At 38.9% G+C, this 14,724-nt stretch overlaps 1 protein-coding gene across 2 annotated transcripts in view; it reads left to right on the forward strand.

Moving 5' to 3' along the window:
* Positions 1–674: 674 nt before the first annotated feature.
* Positions 675–14,724, forward strand: part of LOC137174145 (inactive ubiquitin carboxyl-terminal hydrolase 53) — a 34,128-nt gene continuing 20,078 nt past the window's right edge. The window contains exons 1-5 of one of the 2 annotated variants that reach the window (XM_067579269.1): positions 675–1,636; positions 10,306–10,935; positions 11,574–11,666; positions 12,599–12,733; positions 14,090–14,200. In XM_067579269.1, the coding sequence (XP_067435370.1) occupies positions 10,792–10,935; positions 11,574–11,666; positions 12,599–12,733; positions 14,090–14,200 (483 nt within the window). In that variant the 5' untranslated portion in view covers positions 675–1,636; positions 10,306–10,791. The remainder of the gene's footprint in view (positions 1,637–10,305; positions 10,936–11,573; positions 11,667–12,598; positions 12,734–14,089; positions 14,201–14,724) is intronic. The other variant, XM_067579270.1, reaches the window with a different exon arrangement.

Raw genomic sequence — 14,724 nt, forward strand, 5'->3', positions numbered from 1 at the left:
AACACAATGCTCTACAGAAGTGAATTTCCTCAAGCAGTATTAAGTCTAAATTAATGTGCCAAATGAATTGTGGAATTTGCGCAAATGAGCTTCTGAATTTGAGAGTTGTAAACAGAGACAGCCTTTGCAAATAAGTACAGTGTACACATTTCTTTTCCATAGCAATATTAAATAAAACTAAATAAAAATTAAATAAAGTCACAACATCTAAAAAAAAACATGCATGTCTGCATGTGTAATTACTTGTGACAGCTGTTTCAAAAAAAAAACAAAACATACAATAAGAAATATTTCCCTTTATGATTAGGATCGTTCATGATTGTGGCATAAGTGAAATGTTATTGCTTAGAGATGTTTTTGGAAATAAATGAATGGACCATCAAAAATATAGTTTATAGCCTCACACTTTTATATCCCAATAATATGCCCTCTTGTCAATCCAAACTACTTATTTTAATTAATGTAATTATTCCACATAAAAATGTGGGCAGCTTGGTAGGGGCTTTGAGCCATGAAACATGATAGGGCTATCACAATCACTAGTCTCCCTTGCTTCTAAAAAGGGGAGAAAAGCTTTAATTTTACATCCCTTTCATTCGCTTTCTTTATATAACAGGATCAGGCAGATGGTGTTTGGGTAACGAGAGCCTTACATCACTTTCCTCTGCTCTCTGTGTTCCTCATAATCATCAGTGTTATAATTGTCACCACATTGTTGGGTTATAACTATGCAAGTAAATATTTAACACCCCTAAAAGCATGTTTAATCATTTCCCACCACATTACTGCAATGCATAGTTTACACACAACTGCGTGCACCCAGATATTCTACTGGTTGCTGTTTGTTTTTGTGACTTTCTGACATTATGTACCTCCATGACAACAAATCCAAAATATGCTTTGCATGAAAGTCCTTTTTCTTAAAAAAAAAAAAAAAAAAAAAAAAAAAAGATTTACTACTTTTAAACACATTCTGAACTACAGTATGTGCGTAAAATACAGTTTGCAGAAGCAGAGTTGTAAACTAACATTACAAACTGTAGTAGTGGGCTGCAAACTGCAAAGCCCTGCACCATAAAGCAACATTAACGATCCTGCCAGCAGAGTTGGCGCTCTGCAAATATTGAGAGTGTGTGTGTATGTGTGTGTGTGCGCTGTAGCTGTGGCAGTGGTGTACAGTAGCATGGCAGACTGCAGTAAATACAGTGTTGAAGAGGCGGGGTTTGACATCTCAGCTCTGAAAACATCTCTAATCCAGTATTTCAGGTGCCGAAGTCGACCGAGCGACCATAGCTCACTACCGCCGCGCATCAGCGAACTGCAGCAGAACTGCACGCCTCTCAAAAAACCGGAATATATATCGCAAAGTGGACAGAGACGGCTGTTGTGTCCGAAGTGGAATTTCTGAAAGAGGGTAGACCTTGTAAAAGCCAGGGAGAGTGAAGTTTCAGCGGCGCAGAGACAACACTTTGTTTTCTGGTAGGTGTTTTAGTTTCCAGTATCTGCCTCTTGAAGTACATTTTAACCAGCGACTCCTGCGGCTCCTCAGTTCCTCCCCCTTCGAAACTCAACCAAAATACTCCCAACTCTCCACGCTGGAGGATATAACCGCACTTGGGTTTTTATTCTCTTTAAGGTGAGTGGTACGTTATTTGAGACGGGTATAAGAAGTCCTTCAAACTTTCCTGGTTCGTGTTTTTAACAGTAGTACGTGGGGCGGAAACGTAGCTACACCTGGAACTCAGGTAAACCAGGTAGGCCTAGCCGTTAGCCTCCTGTAAGTTAGTCGGCCAGGTAGCTTTAGTTATAACACTTGTCAAGTTAAGAAAAATGTGGTGCGGAAAAGTTTAAAATACCAGACTCATGTTGCCATTTTGGCTTTTTAAATTCTGTCTAATTTACTGCTGTTTTTTTTCTTTAAAAGGTCGTCCGTAGTTGCATTGTTGTTGACAGCTAGCTAAGTTAGCTATGTGTCAGTTTATCATTTAATATTCAATTAAGTAGCTCCACAGAAAGGTTACTAATCCTCCCATATTATTATTTTTTTTAGCACAATTGCTCATTAACCGACTGGTAATGGGCATATATAGGCTCATAAATACACTTTTAATGTAGTTTTTTAAAGTGAAAAACATCAGCCTTCCTATCTTTTATAGTGTTGCGTCACCTCAAGATAAACAAGCACAGTCAAAGCTATCTGCCAAGTCTCCTGTTATATTATGTTGTGGTGTGGATTGTGCGGTTACATACTGAGTAATTCTTGCACGCCCATTTTAATATTGTGGACAAAAACATTCAGGAGTTTATTGGAGCTCAGTCTGAACTCATTGGCAGACCACCGTCCTGTGCACCCTGTGAACCGGTCTCTCCCACTTTAATTCATTCCAGTGATAAGAGCACTGAGCAGCAGACCTCACTCACAGGAGCACAGTGATGATGAAGCAATGAGATCATGAACCCTATAGACACCATGCACACTCATCCTTTATGTGGATGTGGAACACTTCCTTCAGTGGCGGAGATGGTGAAGTAAATGTGGAGGCATGCTGAAGAACCAGTTTTGACTGCAAGTCTGTGTCACTTCTTTTGTTTGCAAGCATGTTGAGCAAAACTGCTTGGAATAACTACTGTTTTCTTAGGCACTCTATTGTCTAATATACAGTGTGACCTCCTTTCATAAAGCTTATATGCTAGACTATGGCAGCCGAGTGTAAATAACATACCTGAGCTAAGAGTTTGTCACTTTACATTTCACTTCTAGCTAAACGAATTCACTTATATAGTAGGAAAAAGTGAACAAAAACAAACAAAGTTGTTGGTCATCATCACACTTGATTTTTTTTTTTTGGGGGGGGGCAAGCTCCTGTCAAGTGGGAAGACATTAAGGAAGCAATCTAAAGAGCAAAGTGGAGGATGTTATATTTCAATGAAACCCTAGTCAGTATGGGATCTTGGAACATGTGCCTTTGTTCTCTCCCTTTTCCTCTGTTGGACTTCGTAAGGAATAATGGGTGACTCAGCTTGGTGTGGGTGACCTGTTCAGTTTCACAGGGTTGAACGCGGTGACTGTGTGCTGGAAAGCGGCAAGCCTTTGAGCAGGAAGCCTACACAGGAAACGACCGCTGCATTGTTGCCCAAAGGCTTAAACCATGTCTGCAGTCTGTAGGGAATTTTACAGTGAAGTTTCACTGTTATTTTAGGGTTTTAGCATGCAGGGTCACGTTTTATTGCCCCTTCAGTTATTTGAGGTGTCTGCCTGTGCTAGGGCTTTTTAAAATCTTTTTAGACTTTTGTGTGTTTGCCTAGTTCCAAATCTAGATTACAATGAAAATTGTGAAGAGCCAATGCAGTAAGAGCATGGTGTTGAATCTAGTCAGACATTAAATTCACAGGAATATGGATCCGCAAATATCATTGATGAAGTGGGAGAACAACTGAGTGGGAGACTGTCATTTGTGACTTCATTTCTACATTTACCTTATGAGTCAGACTTCTGAGAAGTTTGCATGACTTAGTTCAGAATAAGTACAAGTATGAGTGGGAGACTTGTTATTTGTGACTTTATTTCTACATAACTTTATCAGTCAGACTTCTGAGAAGTTTGCATGAGATAAGCCAAAATGGAGCTTTTTTTTTAAACATTTATTTTACCAGGCCTAACTCTAAACATAGAAGATGTCAGTAATTGTCCACTTCTTCATTGTCACTGTGTCTTAGTGAATGACTTTACATTCACTGGTGGGTAACTTGGCAGTCAGGTAGAATTGAAACAGGTGCATTTGGCAACAGAACGAGTGCAGGACTTGAAATGACAATTTATAACAGACACAATACGATCTGTTACTTTTCTCAATATATTTTTTTGCATTCGTTTATGTATCTGTTGCTGTTTCCCAGACTTGAAAATAACATCACCCAGGAAATTTAAATTAAAGATGTAGCTAATGATCACAAATCATCTATAAAAGAAGTGGTTGCTCATGGCATGTGTTTAGTATTTAAGTTCGTATCTTAAAACTTGAGTGTTTCGTTTACTTTAGCAACAGCTTAGTTTAATTTTGGACACCATCTAATTATGTTGTCAGCCAGCAATTTGTGCATATTTTACATCCAAAGTAGTACGTCTGTGTGGGCTACTTCAGTGTAGATCTTAAAAAAAGTGGATATCATGTTTTTGAAACTGTCAAAGGACACATTCAGTATAGCTCCAAAGTTCTCTGTTTCATGCTTAATATAAAGTTATTGTAATGGTTAAATTGGACTAAAAATAGAGGAGATAAAAAAGCACAATACTTTGCCACCTATGGGAGTAGGAGTCGCTGTTATACATAATCCCTAAAGCCATTCATCGACACTGAGTCAGTTGAGGAGTAACATGAGGGAACACTCAGCTGTCATGCAGATGGATAATGCACCAGCTTGATAGAAAGATGTATTGATCTGTATTGAGAAAAAGGAGATTGTACCTGTATGTGCTCAAACAGAGCATGATGGAGAGAGCTTGTGTCATCTTCCCCTACAGTGTTATGTAATGAGTATTGGCGAGTGAACCTGCAAGCTAAATTGGTCCAACAAAGGCCTCTATATATATCTTGAATGCTTTTTCTGTCTTTGTGCTGTTCCCACGATGTGTTTCTGATCGCACATTTTATAGATATTGAATAAGTGTGACTCAATTCACTACAGATTGATTCATCAGAGGCTCGTGGCATATAAAGGAGATCAATTGAATCTTTTTTAATGAGACCATCCATCAGCAGATCACTAATGGACAAATTATAGCATCTGACTCCCTGTGCCTTCACACTGAAGACGTCCACATCTTACCGATCCTGATCCTGCCTGTCAGACTTGCTGATGCACAACACACACTTTGGCTGATTGCTCCACGGTGCTAGCCTTAGCATTTTCCCTATGGCAACGGGGAGAAAAGAGTCAATCCTTGACTTTGCTTTACAATTCGGAACAAGCCTTTGTTTACAGAGGAAGACTGGACTTCCTGTACTGGTGTGCCTGAGAGAAAAAGTGAAATTGCTTCTTTTGTTTGGCTTCCACTCAGATTTATACTACATTTTTGGCCAGACCTCAATAATACAGTGAGAGCGATGTGGGTTGTGTTTTGGATCTGTAAATAATTACAATATGAAGAATGTTACAATTCTCATGTAGCCTATTTTACTCAAGCATCATTCAGTCCTTAAGCTGTTTTTAAGTTGGTAATTACATTATTATTCAGTTATGTTCATAGAAATATGTGATTTTCAGTGCTCTGTGTGCGTTGGTGTAGTTTTGTCTGTTTGATGTTCTTTGCTTTTAAATGTTAAAGATACAGCATCTGTCAGCATCTGGCATTAAGTAGAATTAGTATGTTGGTTAGGCAGCTAACTTTTGGAAATTAACCCCGGCATTTTGGTCGTACGAAGATGGCTTGAGTTCCACTGCTGTGATAAATGATGCCACAGGTCAAACCTGCAAGAAGCATTATTTTTTCCCATACTTACAGATAAAATATAAAAATGTTGACATACTAATACCTTCTCACCAATCTGCTGTGAAAAAGAAAAAAAGACTTGCAAATCAATAATATATCAAACATTTGCTAAACAACCAGTGTCCCTCTCTGATTTTAAAACAGAGCTTTTAACAAATTGCAGGTAGTCAGTTTTTAGTAGCAACAGTCATTAATAAAATAGATAGTAGAATATTAATTGCACTGAATTTCTTTTATGTTGTTCCTTTTGGTTCAGTGCAGCCTGTTGCACCCTTAATCCATCACTGTAGCTCTGGAGAACATGAGGTGACTTTGTGAAAAGAAGATAGTTTTATAGACTGAATAAGAGCTGCAATGATTAGTCCATCAGTTAGATTAGTTGCCAACTATTAAATTAATCATTAACTATTTTGATAACAGATTAGGCTAATCATTTGAGTCAATTTTTGAGAAAAAAAGTCACATTTTTCTTCCCAGTTTCTCAAATATGAATATTTCCTGGTTTCCTAAGTCTTCTGTGACAGTAAACTGAATATCTTTGGGTTGAGGACTACTGTGACAAGACAATTGAGAACATCACCTTAGGTTTTGGGAAACATTTGGGACATTTTTCGCCATTTTCTGATATTTTACAGACAAAACACCTAATCAATTAATAGAGAAAATAATCGACAGATTCATTGATAATTAAAAGAATCGTTAATTGCAGCCCTAGACTCAATAATATGAGATCATATAAATACAAAGAATTCCCACTGTGCCCTGATGATGGGCAGTGATTAACTGTTTAAGTTAAACAAAGGATGAATATCCACACTGAAAATTTAAAACCTAATTTATTCACACAAAATGTTTGTTTCCATACACCTTCATCAAGCCTTGTTTTCTTCTCTGCTCCAACAGCAGAAATAGTGCTGCTATTAAAAGTTAGATGTTATGATGTATTACTTGTCACTCAAGTGTACATAACATGTAAAATGTCAGCTGCAAATTAAACCATATATAATCTTTATACACACTTGATATAGTATAGCTTGTAGTGTTTGTCATATTTTCTGCTATTCCTAGTACTGCTTTTTATGTTCTGATAGTGTGCTTAGATGTCATATATTTTATCTCACTGTCTGTTACTTTTTACTGCTGCGGTGGCCTAATTTCCCCACTGGGATCAATGGTTTCATATTAAAGAGACTGCTCTTGATCTGTCAGCGTTGCATGTGATAGTGCTAGGTGTAGGAAAGCCAGATAACTCAAAGAGAACTTGAGTAAGATACTTGCTGTGCAAGATGGGGCTACAGAGACTGGTGTTGAATGAAGAACTGAGATTCTTATCAACATGAGCTCATTATGGTTTGTTGTTGTTGTTATTGTTGACATGAAGCCAAGGGGTTTGGGGGGGATTTAAATATGGACAAACTGATTAGGATCCACCTGACGGAAAGAAAAACAACCTAAACTGGATGGTATCATTCAGCACCAAGACTTGAAACGGAAGGGTGTCAACAACTTGGCTTACATTAGGTAATGATGTAAAAACCTGGCTTCAGGACAAATTTGTGACCAGCCAGTTGAGTCATTTTCTCCACCTAGGTTTATAAACAAGGAAGCAGATATTTCATGTGGCTGCATTCACTTAAAATCAATTTCAAGGGATCTGTTTTCAGTTTTTGAGATTATAAAATCATGAAACAGCAGCATATGCAATACAGTAAGAATGTTCATGTTAGCAGAGTTGCCTGTGGGCTAACAATGTTAATCGTTCTCTCCAACTTATCACTCTTTCATCTGTATCCTGCTCACAGGTTATATGTGCTGTGTACTTAGAGGGTTCTGCAGTTTTGTTATCTTGTACAATGACAATAAAGATCTATCTATCCAGCTATCTAGCCATCCATCCATCCATCGAAATCTCTGTGCGTTGTAACTCAGCCAGTCCACGTATAATAATGTATGCATGTTTGGCAGTGCAAGCACTTCATGGTTCTTGTCTCCTGTTGCCAGACAAAAGGTGTCTTGCTTAATCTAATAAGCCTAAAATGCTTTCTGAAAACAGAATTAAAAGATGTCACATCTCCTCACCTTCAGCCTTAATATTTCGCAAAAGAAAATTACAGTGAAAATAACGTTTGTTATTGTTAAGTACAAGCATCATTTGCCTTTGTTAAAAATATGATGCTCTTTTCCCTTTAAACAGCTGCAAATCATCTTTTAAAACGTCATTGAATTAGTCAGCAAGTGCCAATTTCACTCAGGCTAAGACATAGTTTAACATGAGTGAGGTTGGCAGTTTCTCAAGTGGAGTACCGTAATGCAATAAAATCTGTAGGACTAGAAAGGCAGGGCCATATTTACTCCTGCTGTTGTCAGCAATGTCACAATACAAAACGTGCATTGGCTTCGCCATGTCATTGAACTGACGTTGAGTAGTGTGGACATGTGGATGTGTGGTATTGTTTTTTCTTGCTGCTAAATTGGTTAGGGAGAGATGCTTCACAGACATGTTGGAAGTTTGTGTGATAGCTTTAAAAATAGCACTAAATACCCCTTTATTGTAGGAATCAATGAATCGGAATGTGGGTCATTGTTTAATTTGGTGTCAAAGTGATGTTGACACCCTGCAGTAATAAGAGCTAATAATAATAATAATTGTGCTATTAGCTTGTTAGAGTAATGGCTTTGGGATTTTTTTTTTCAGGCCATTTGCAGGTAATTAGTTTCTCCCTATCAAAGAAATGTGAAACAATGTGATGTGATTTTGTTTTTCCATCTCATCATATGCTCCCAAAATGGATGTTCATGCGTGTGTTCATGGCTTTTAATGAGACATACACATGGTAGCAACATGTCAAGGCATGTGATGTCATTAATTAAAGGTAGACTGCATAGGAGGACCGTACAGTTTTCCACTTGCTCCTTCAGCCCTGAAACTAATCCGAAAACAGCAGCTCTTAAGCAACTCTGAGCTTAAGTGATTGCATTGGAATGCTGTTGCTATGGAGTCCAGTTGCAAAGTACAGAGGCAGAGACGTTGGCGTTTAGTTGAATCATGAGAAGATGACTGTAAATGCTACATGTAAATACTAAACTTGAAGTTCTACTTTTAACCTGCTGTTAAGTTACATCGGTGCAACATCATCATCACCCATTGACAACTCCTGAAATACCAGGATGGCAGCGTTGTCCAACTGGTTTTGGCTGAAACTTTCTGTGTTCTGGAGACTGTCACAAGAGGGAGGTTTCATTGTTTGTGCAAACCAGGGCAGTATTTTTTTGTCCTCACTGTGAATAACAAAATGTTTGAGGTTTATTCTTTGAGGTTATTTTTTTTTAGGTGTCAGGGCCCAAAAGAGCATGATTCACCATGTATCACACAAGAAACAATTGCTCATTGTTGCTTTTTTGTACTTTTGTGTCTGGAAATACATCTGCTTTGCCATAATATTTTTCATAAAGTCACAGGACAATCGATGTTATCATTTAGAATGGCATAAAAGAATATCCTACAAAATTCACAATATACACATTAAAACGTACAGGCTGTGACTATATGTACCTCTTGGGGTATTCAGTAATGTAATAACCTAGACACAGCTTTCGATTGCCTCACTCAGCACAAACATATTCATCCATCAAGCCTCTTAAAGTCTGTGTTCAGGGTAGCTTTCATAGGTGCACAATTCACACTCACTGCAGAATTTGTCGGCCTTTTCACTATGCTGATGGAGCCGCATGGACTGCAAGTTTCATAAATTGAACAGCATCTTCAGTTGTTTGTTATAATATCCCGTACTGCTCCTCTCATGTTAAAAAATAGGTCAGACAAGTATTCTTTTGTAGTTGAGTTTATAAAAGAATGACAATGCCAGGCGAGTTGACAACATGAGTATGAAATTTGAGAGGAAATGGAATTTTTCAAATCTCAAGCCGCAAATTGCTGACTAACAACTTCAATTTGGGCTCTCATCTGCAAACGTTCATGTTTAAAATCTACTTAAAATCCTCTCAGCACATGAAAACATGGCATTGTAGACTTAGGCAATGTTATTTCACAACATAACTGCATATTAAATGTGTAGGTCAGTTAGCTGATCAACAGAAGAAGACGAGGTATTTTGCACTCATCAATAATGAAAACAATCAGTTGTTTCCATCCAGTTAAGGTTATGAATATTAAGAGGTGCAGAAAATTGAGAGCTGGAAAAGACTTGACAGTAGTGACAGCAGATCTTTACAGCAGTTCATGTTAAAGGTTGAGCTCTTCCTGAACAAAACAAGCAATTGGAACCAAATACAGTCACAATATGTGATTTTTACAGTAGTTAGAGTGATACTGCTGCACTTCATTTTATTTTTATGCCTCGTACAGATAAATAAAACACACATGAAGTCAATGAGGTAACATGTTTATGCAAAGTTTGCTTTAGTTCAGTGTTGTACCTTTATTTGTAATGTTTGTATCTATACTGGACAGGAAATTGAAATACATTTGAATGTTATTATGTAACTCTAGCTGGGGTCACTTTAGTTTGACAACGCCCTCGGTGCAAAGGGTGTCTATAAAAGTTAATGTACAAGCTTTGTTGTCCAAGTCCAGTTTGACATCTAAACCAGAATTGGGCAGGGAAAAGTAGACTATCAGATGTACAGTTCACTTCCCAGTTATGAAAGAATCACTTTATTATTCTATCAAACTAGTACAACAATCATGCACAATGAAAAGAACACTAGAAAACAGTTATGTCTAATAAAATAGGTTCAATAATGTCATAATTATGTCAAAATCTAATTTATTGTTGTTTTTTTCTCTAACACAGCCCAGTTGCCTTTGCTGTCTAGTACTAAGAGATGCCTGGATAAAACTTTACTATGGATAAACCTTGGAGAGGGACGATTTACTGCAGCTGAACAGTCTCCTCAACAGCATTACAACCATGTGGCAAAATTTGCTTACAGGGGGTCCACAATCCCTGCATCTCATCAGAAGTATCAGACCAGTGAACATCAGAGACTTTCCCATACGGAGACTCGGATTGTAATTTTTTTTTTTTGATCGTGGCAAGTTTTTTTTTTTTTTTAAGACTTCTAACTAGCAGACAAGGTAAAAGGACCTTTTACATGCACTGCAGAAATGGACTAGGAGCCCATGTGTAGCAAGGCAGCTGCTGCAGCTCGTGGAATAACTTAGCCCCAGACTGTTGGGGAGTCACTCTTTCAGGGGCAGAGGGATCTAATCCCAGCACCAACCGACCCACCCTGTCGTCTGACTATCCCACCTGTCAAAAGGCAGACCCCACTATCCAATGGCATGGGTCAAGTTCTTCAGGAAGCCGGGGGGCAATCTGGGGAAATCGTACCAGCCGGGGAGCATGCTGTCTTTGGCCCCCACCAAAGGACTATTGAACGAGCCGGGCCAAAACAGCTGCTTTCTGAACAGTGCTGTGCAGGTAGGTCTGTCCTTACTTTGGTTGTTTGTAGCTGAATGCCATTTTGATTTTCTTGGGATGATGAAGTGATCCAATATCCCTGTCAATATGATAAATAATTAAGGAGTTAAAAGTATGCCAGACATAAGATGCAGCATTGTATTCTAAGGTGCGCTTGACTTCTTTTACTTTTCTATTCTTGTAACCACTTATTTCACTTTATTCAATAAACACTTGTTGCTGTCTTCCTTCAGGAGCTGTACACCATGCTCAACCTTACTAAAATAGGAAATTTCAAAGCTTAGTCACTGTCTAAATATGCCAGAGCTTCCCAGCAATTTATTAATGTACTTGAGGGTTGCTTTTGACTAGTGGAGCACTTGCTGGTGAGTTAGACTGTTATTACTGCCAGCCCACAGTGAGGTCATTCTTGGAGACTGTGACTCAGAGGCTGAGACAACTGATGAGCTGGTTGAAGATGATCATTACCTTCGGCTTTGTTTCTATGCAAGGGCAGTTGGTCCTCTTGCACAGTCCTCATCTGCATGACCTTGGAGACATGGCCTAAATGCCATATGTAAAAAACAAAAAAAAAACAAAGGGATGTTAAGTTTTCTTGTTAAGAGCCCTGATGACCTCTTCTGCTATCCCTTTTGTAGGTACTATGGCAGCTGGACATCTTCAGACGCAGCTTGAGGCAGCTACCTGGACACTTCTGTCTCGGAGAGTCATGCATCTTTTGTGCATTAAAGGTAGGGAGATGTGTTTGTCACTGTTGGTGTTGCGACTTGTTGGGTCACATAGCCAACTTGTGGCTGAGTCCAAAGGTCCACCCGCTGGACTTGCAGACTGAGCCGTTGTGGACTTCAGTACTGTATGTACTGTGATTTGTTCACTGTCATCACATCAAGTCTGTGAGTGCGCTGGACCGCAAGGTGATAAAAATGCGCTCTGAGAATAGACTTAAGGCCCCAAGGAACTCCACAGAGAAAAATTGAAATTCCTTACCCTGTAACTCATTTCAAAGTGTTTTTCTGAACAGTTGTTGGTTCTGATATGTGCAGCTCTGCTGCTTTACACTCATCAAATCTGGTCAGAATGCTCAGGGAGCTTTTCCCTTTACACTAACTACTAAACATTGCAAATATTATATTCACATTAAATCCTCAACTGAGGACCTAAACATTGTAGACAGACAAAAACCAACCTTTGCCTGTCTAGCAGATTATGACAAACAAATCCACGTCATTAAGCCTAAAGGCCTGTTACTGTGTATGTACATTATACCTCACTACATCACAGTCAAAGTGAAAAGTCATCAAAAGTAAATATTTTACACAGCCTATTATTATTTTAATATTATTGATAATAATAAGTAGTAATATTCTTTACATCGTCACTTTATAGCCTATTGTGGCAGGATTATGATTAATTTCCCAAGCGACTTCTCTGGAAGTCTGCAGAAAGTCCAAGTAAGGTCCCTTGTGGACTTGATGAATTGTAGATTTGGACATCGCTCGCATACTGCTGGGGAACGTGCCCGCAAAGTCCACGAGTCTGCAGATGCGGTTAAGTCTGGGCATTTGGATTCAGCCTGTGTATTGAGCAGGGAGGGTGACACACATTCTTTTGATAAACAAAATGTCCCATAGTGCACGTGCAAACAAGTTCTTTTCCTCTTCAGGGCATTTTCTCACAGTTCCAGCACAGTCGGGAGCGCGCCCTGCCCTCTGACAACCTGCGTCACGCCTTGGCAGAGACCTTTAAGGACGAGCAGCGCTTCCAGCTGGGCTTCATGGATGATGCCGCAGAGTGCTTTGTAAGTTCCTGTGGCAACCAGGCTGCCCTTAGGGAGCGTATGGAGAGGGATGTGTGTATGTTTGTGTGTTACCCTGCCACACAGTTCGGGTAATGCACTGCAACAAACTGTTTGGCGAGGTCACTGAAAGAGCTTCTGTCCCTCCTTTCCCCTCCCATCAACCCCTGCCACATTGCCGCTAAATATCATCATGACAGGTTATATAAGCACCAGGGTTGTGTTTGAACCTCTCTGTTTTGTGCTACCATATTATGTTGCATAATTTCTGTGCCTTTTAAAAGTCAATTTCATTCGTCCTTCATCATTTTTGCATATCAGTTCCAGTTTTTTTTTTTTTTTTTTGCTCTTTTTGGCACAACAAAGAATTGTTTGGCCAGAAGTTGTTTTTCTATAACTGCAGTGTAATTTTCATGGTTTTGTTTTTTTGCCTTTGTTCCAGTTTTATTGTGACTCCAGCCATCAAATATTAACTAGATCCTAGAGCATTTTTTACCCTTCATGTTTTCTTTTGTCCATCAGACTTAATTCGTTTATTTTCCTCTCATGATTTCTATCACTTCTGTTTATTGCCAGTACAGCCACACAGCATAGAAATATCTTGATTTTTATCCTTTATTCACTTAGGAAGTCCACTTACACAGCAATGGATAAACAAAAGAGAGAATGAAATGTCTCTGGACAAGCAGTAGAGAAGATTGTACAATATGTTAACATTTGCACACAAAATTAATTGATAAAAATCATTTCTACTGCATAATGTTCCATCTTTTGCCTTTCAATTTGATGCAACAACGTTGGTGTTTTGATATGAGTCCCCTAATACAAAAACTTACTCTGAAATAACTTTTTCCATCCACACATGAAGCTTTCGTGCCAAAGCTGCTATCTTTTATAGACAATCTTAATTCTTAATCCCACATAGATCTTTGCCCTTAAGCACTCACCATGCAATGCACTGGCAGCGGCATGCCAGCAGAGAATTTATGTGAGGAGTTAGCCAGTGTCAGATTAATAGGCTGTGAAGTTGTGCCTGTAACCTTTGCAGGCCTACCTTGCAGCCTTAATATTTTATGAATCCACAAGCACTCCATAGAAACGGGAGAGGAGAGGTGATGGTGGCTTAACTGGAGTGTAACTTGCTGGTGTATAAATTTAAATGTGTTCCTTTTGCTGTCATGTTTATGACACAACTCGTAAAAATGAATTCCTTGTATTTAACATTGTGTTCCGTTGCACTTTGTTCCTGGAAATACCTGCACTGGAGTAAAAAAAAAAAAAGTGGTACTTGTAGGAAAAAGAAAGCTGGAATTTTTTTTTTTTTGTCCCATACCCAATGGATGTCATATTCTGTCACAGGAGAACATACTGGAAAGGATTCACCTGCACATTGTGCCTGAGGAGACAGATGCCTGCACTTCCAAGTCTTGCATCACACATCAGAAGTTTGCTATGTCGCTTTATGAGCAGGTCAGTAGAAGCTTAGAAAGTATTTTACTTAGAGCATCATTGTTTCCTGCTGCTGTACCAATCTGTGAAAAAGATGATGTTTATATACAGTATGTGTTCATTCACAAGGATTACTCTTTTTCTGTTTGTGAAAGAGGTATTGATTATATTATAACCCTTCCTTTTTCTGCTCTAGATGTTTTAGTTCATACAATGTGGAACTGAACACACACTAGCTAGCCACTGTTAGGATTAAGTAGCGCACACACCCACACACGCATGCACACAGGTACATGAATCACTGTCTGAGACAGTAGAAATCCAATACGTCATGTTTTGATACTGGTTCGCCTCAGTGGAATAAGGAGGGTGTTTCTGGTCAGATTCCTCGCCAGATAAATCACAGATGGTGTACACATAAATTCCAGCATAACACACACCACCCTGCCCCGTGGCTGTGATGCCCATCACTGACTCTGTCCCTGTCCCAAACCAGTTCCATCTCTGAATCAAACAGGTAATACGCCTTTGGACTAAATCCCTCA

Source organism: Thunnus thynnus, chromosome 22 (assembly GCF_963924715.1).
Source record: "Thunnus thynnus chromosome 22, fThuThy2.1, whole genome shotgun sequence".
NCBI lineage: Eukaryota > Metazoa > Chordata > Actinopteri > Scombriformes > Scombridae > Thunnus > Thunnus thynnus.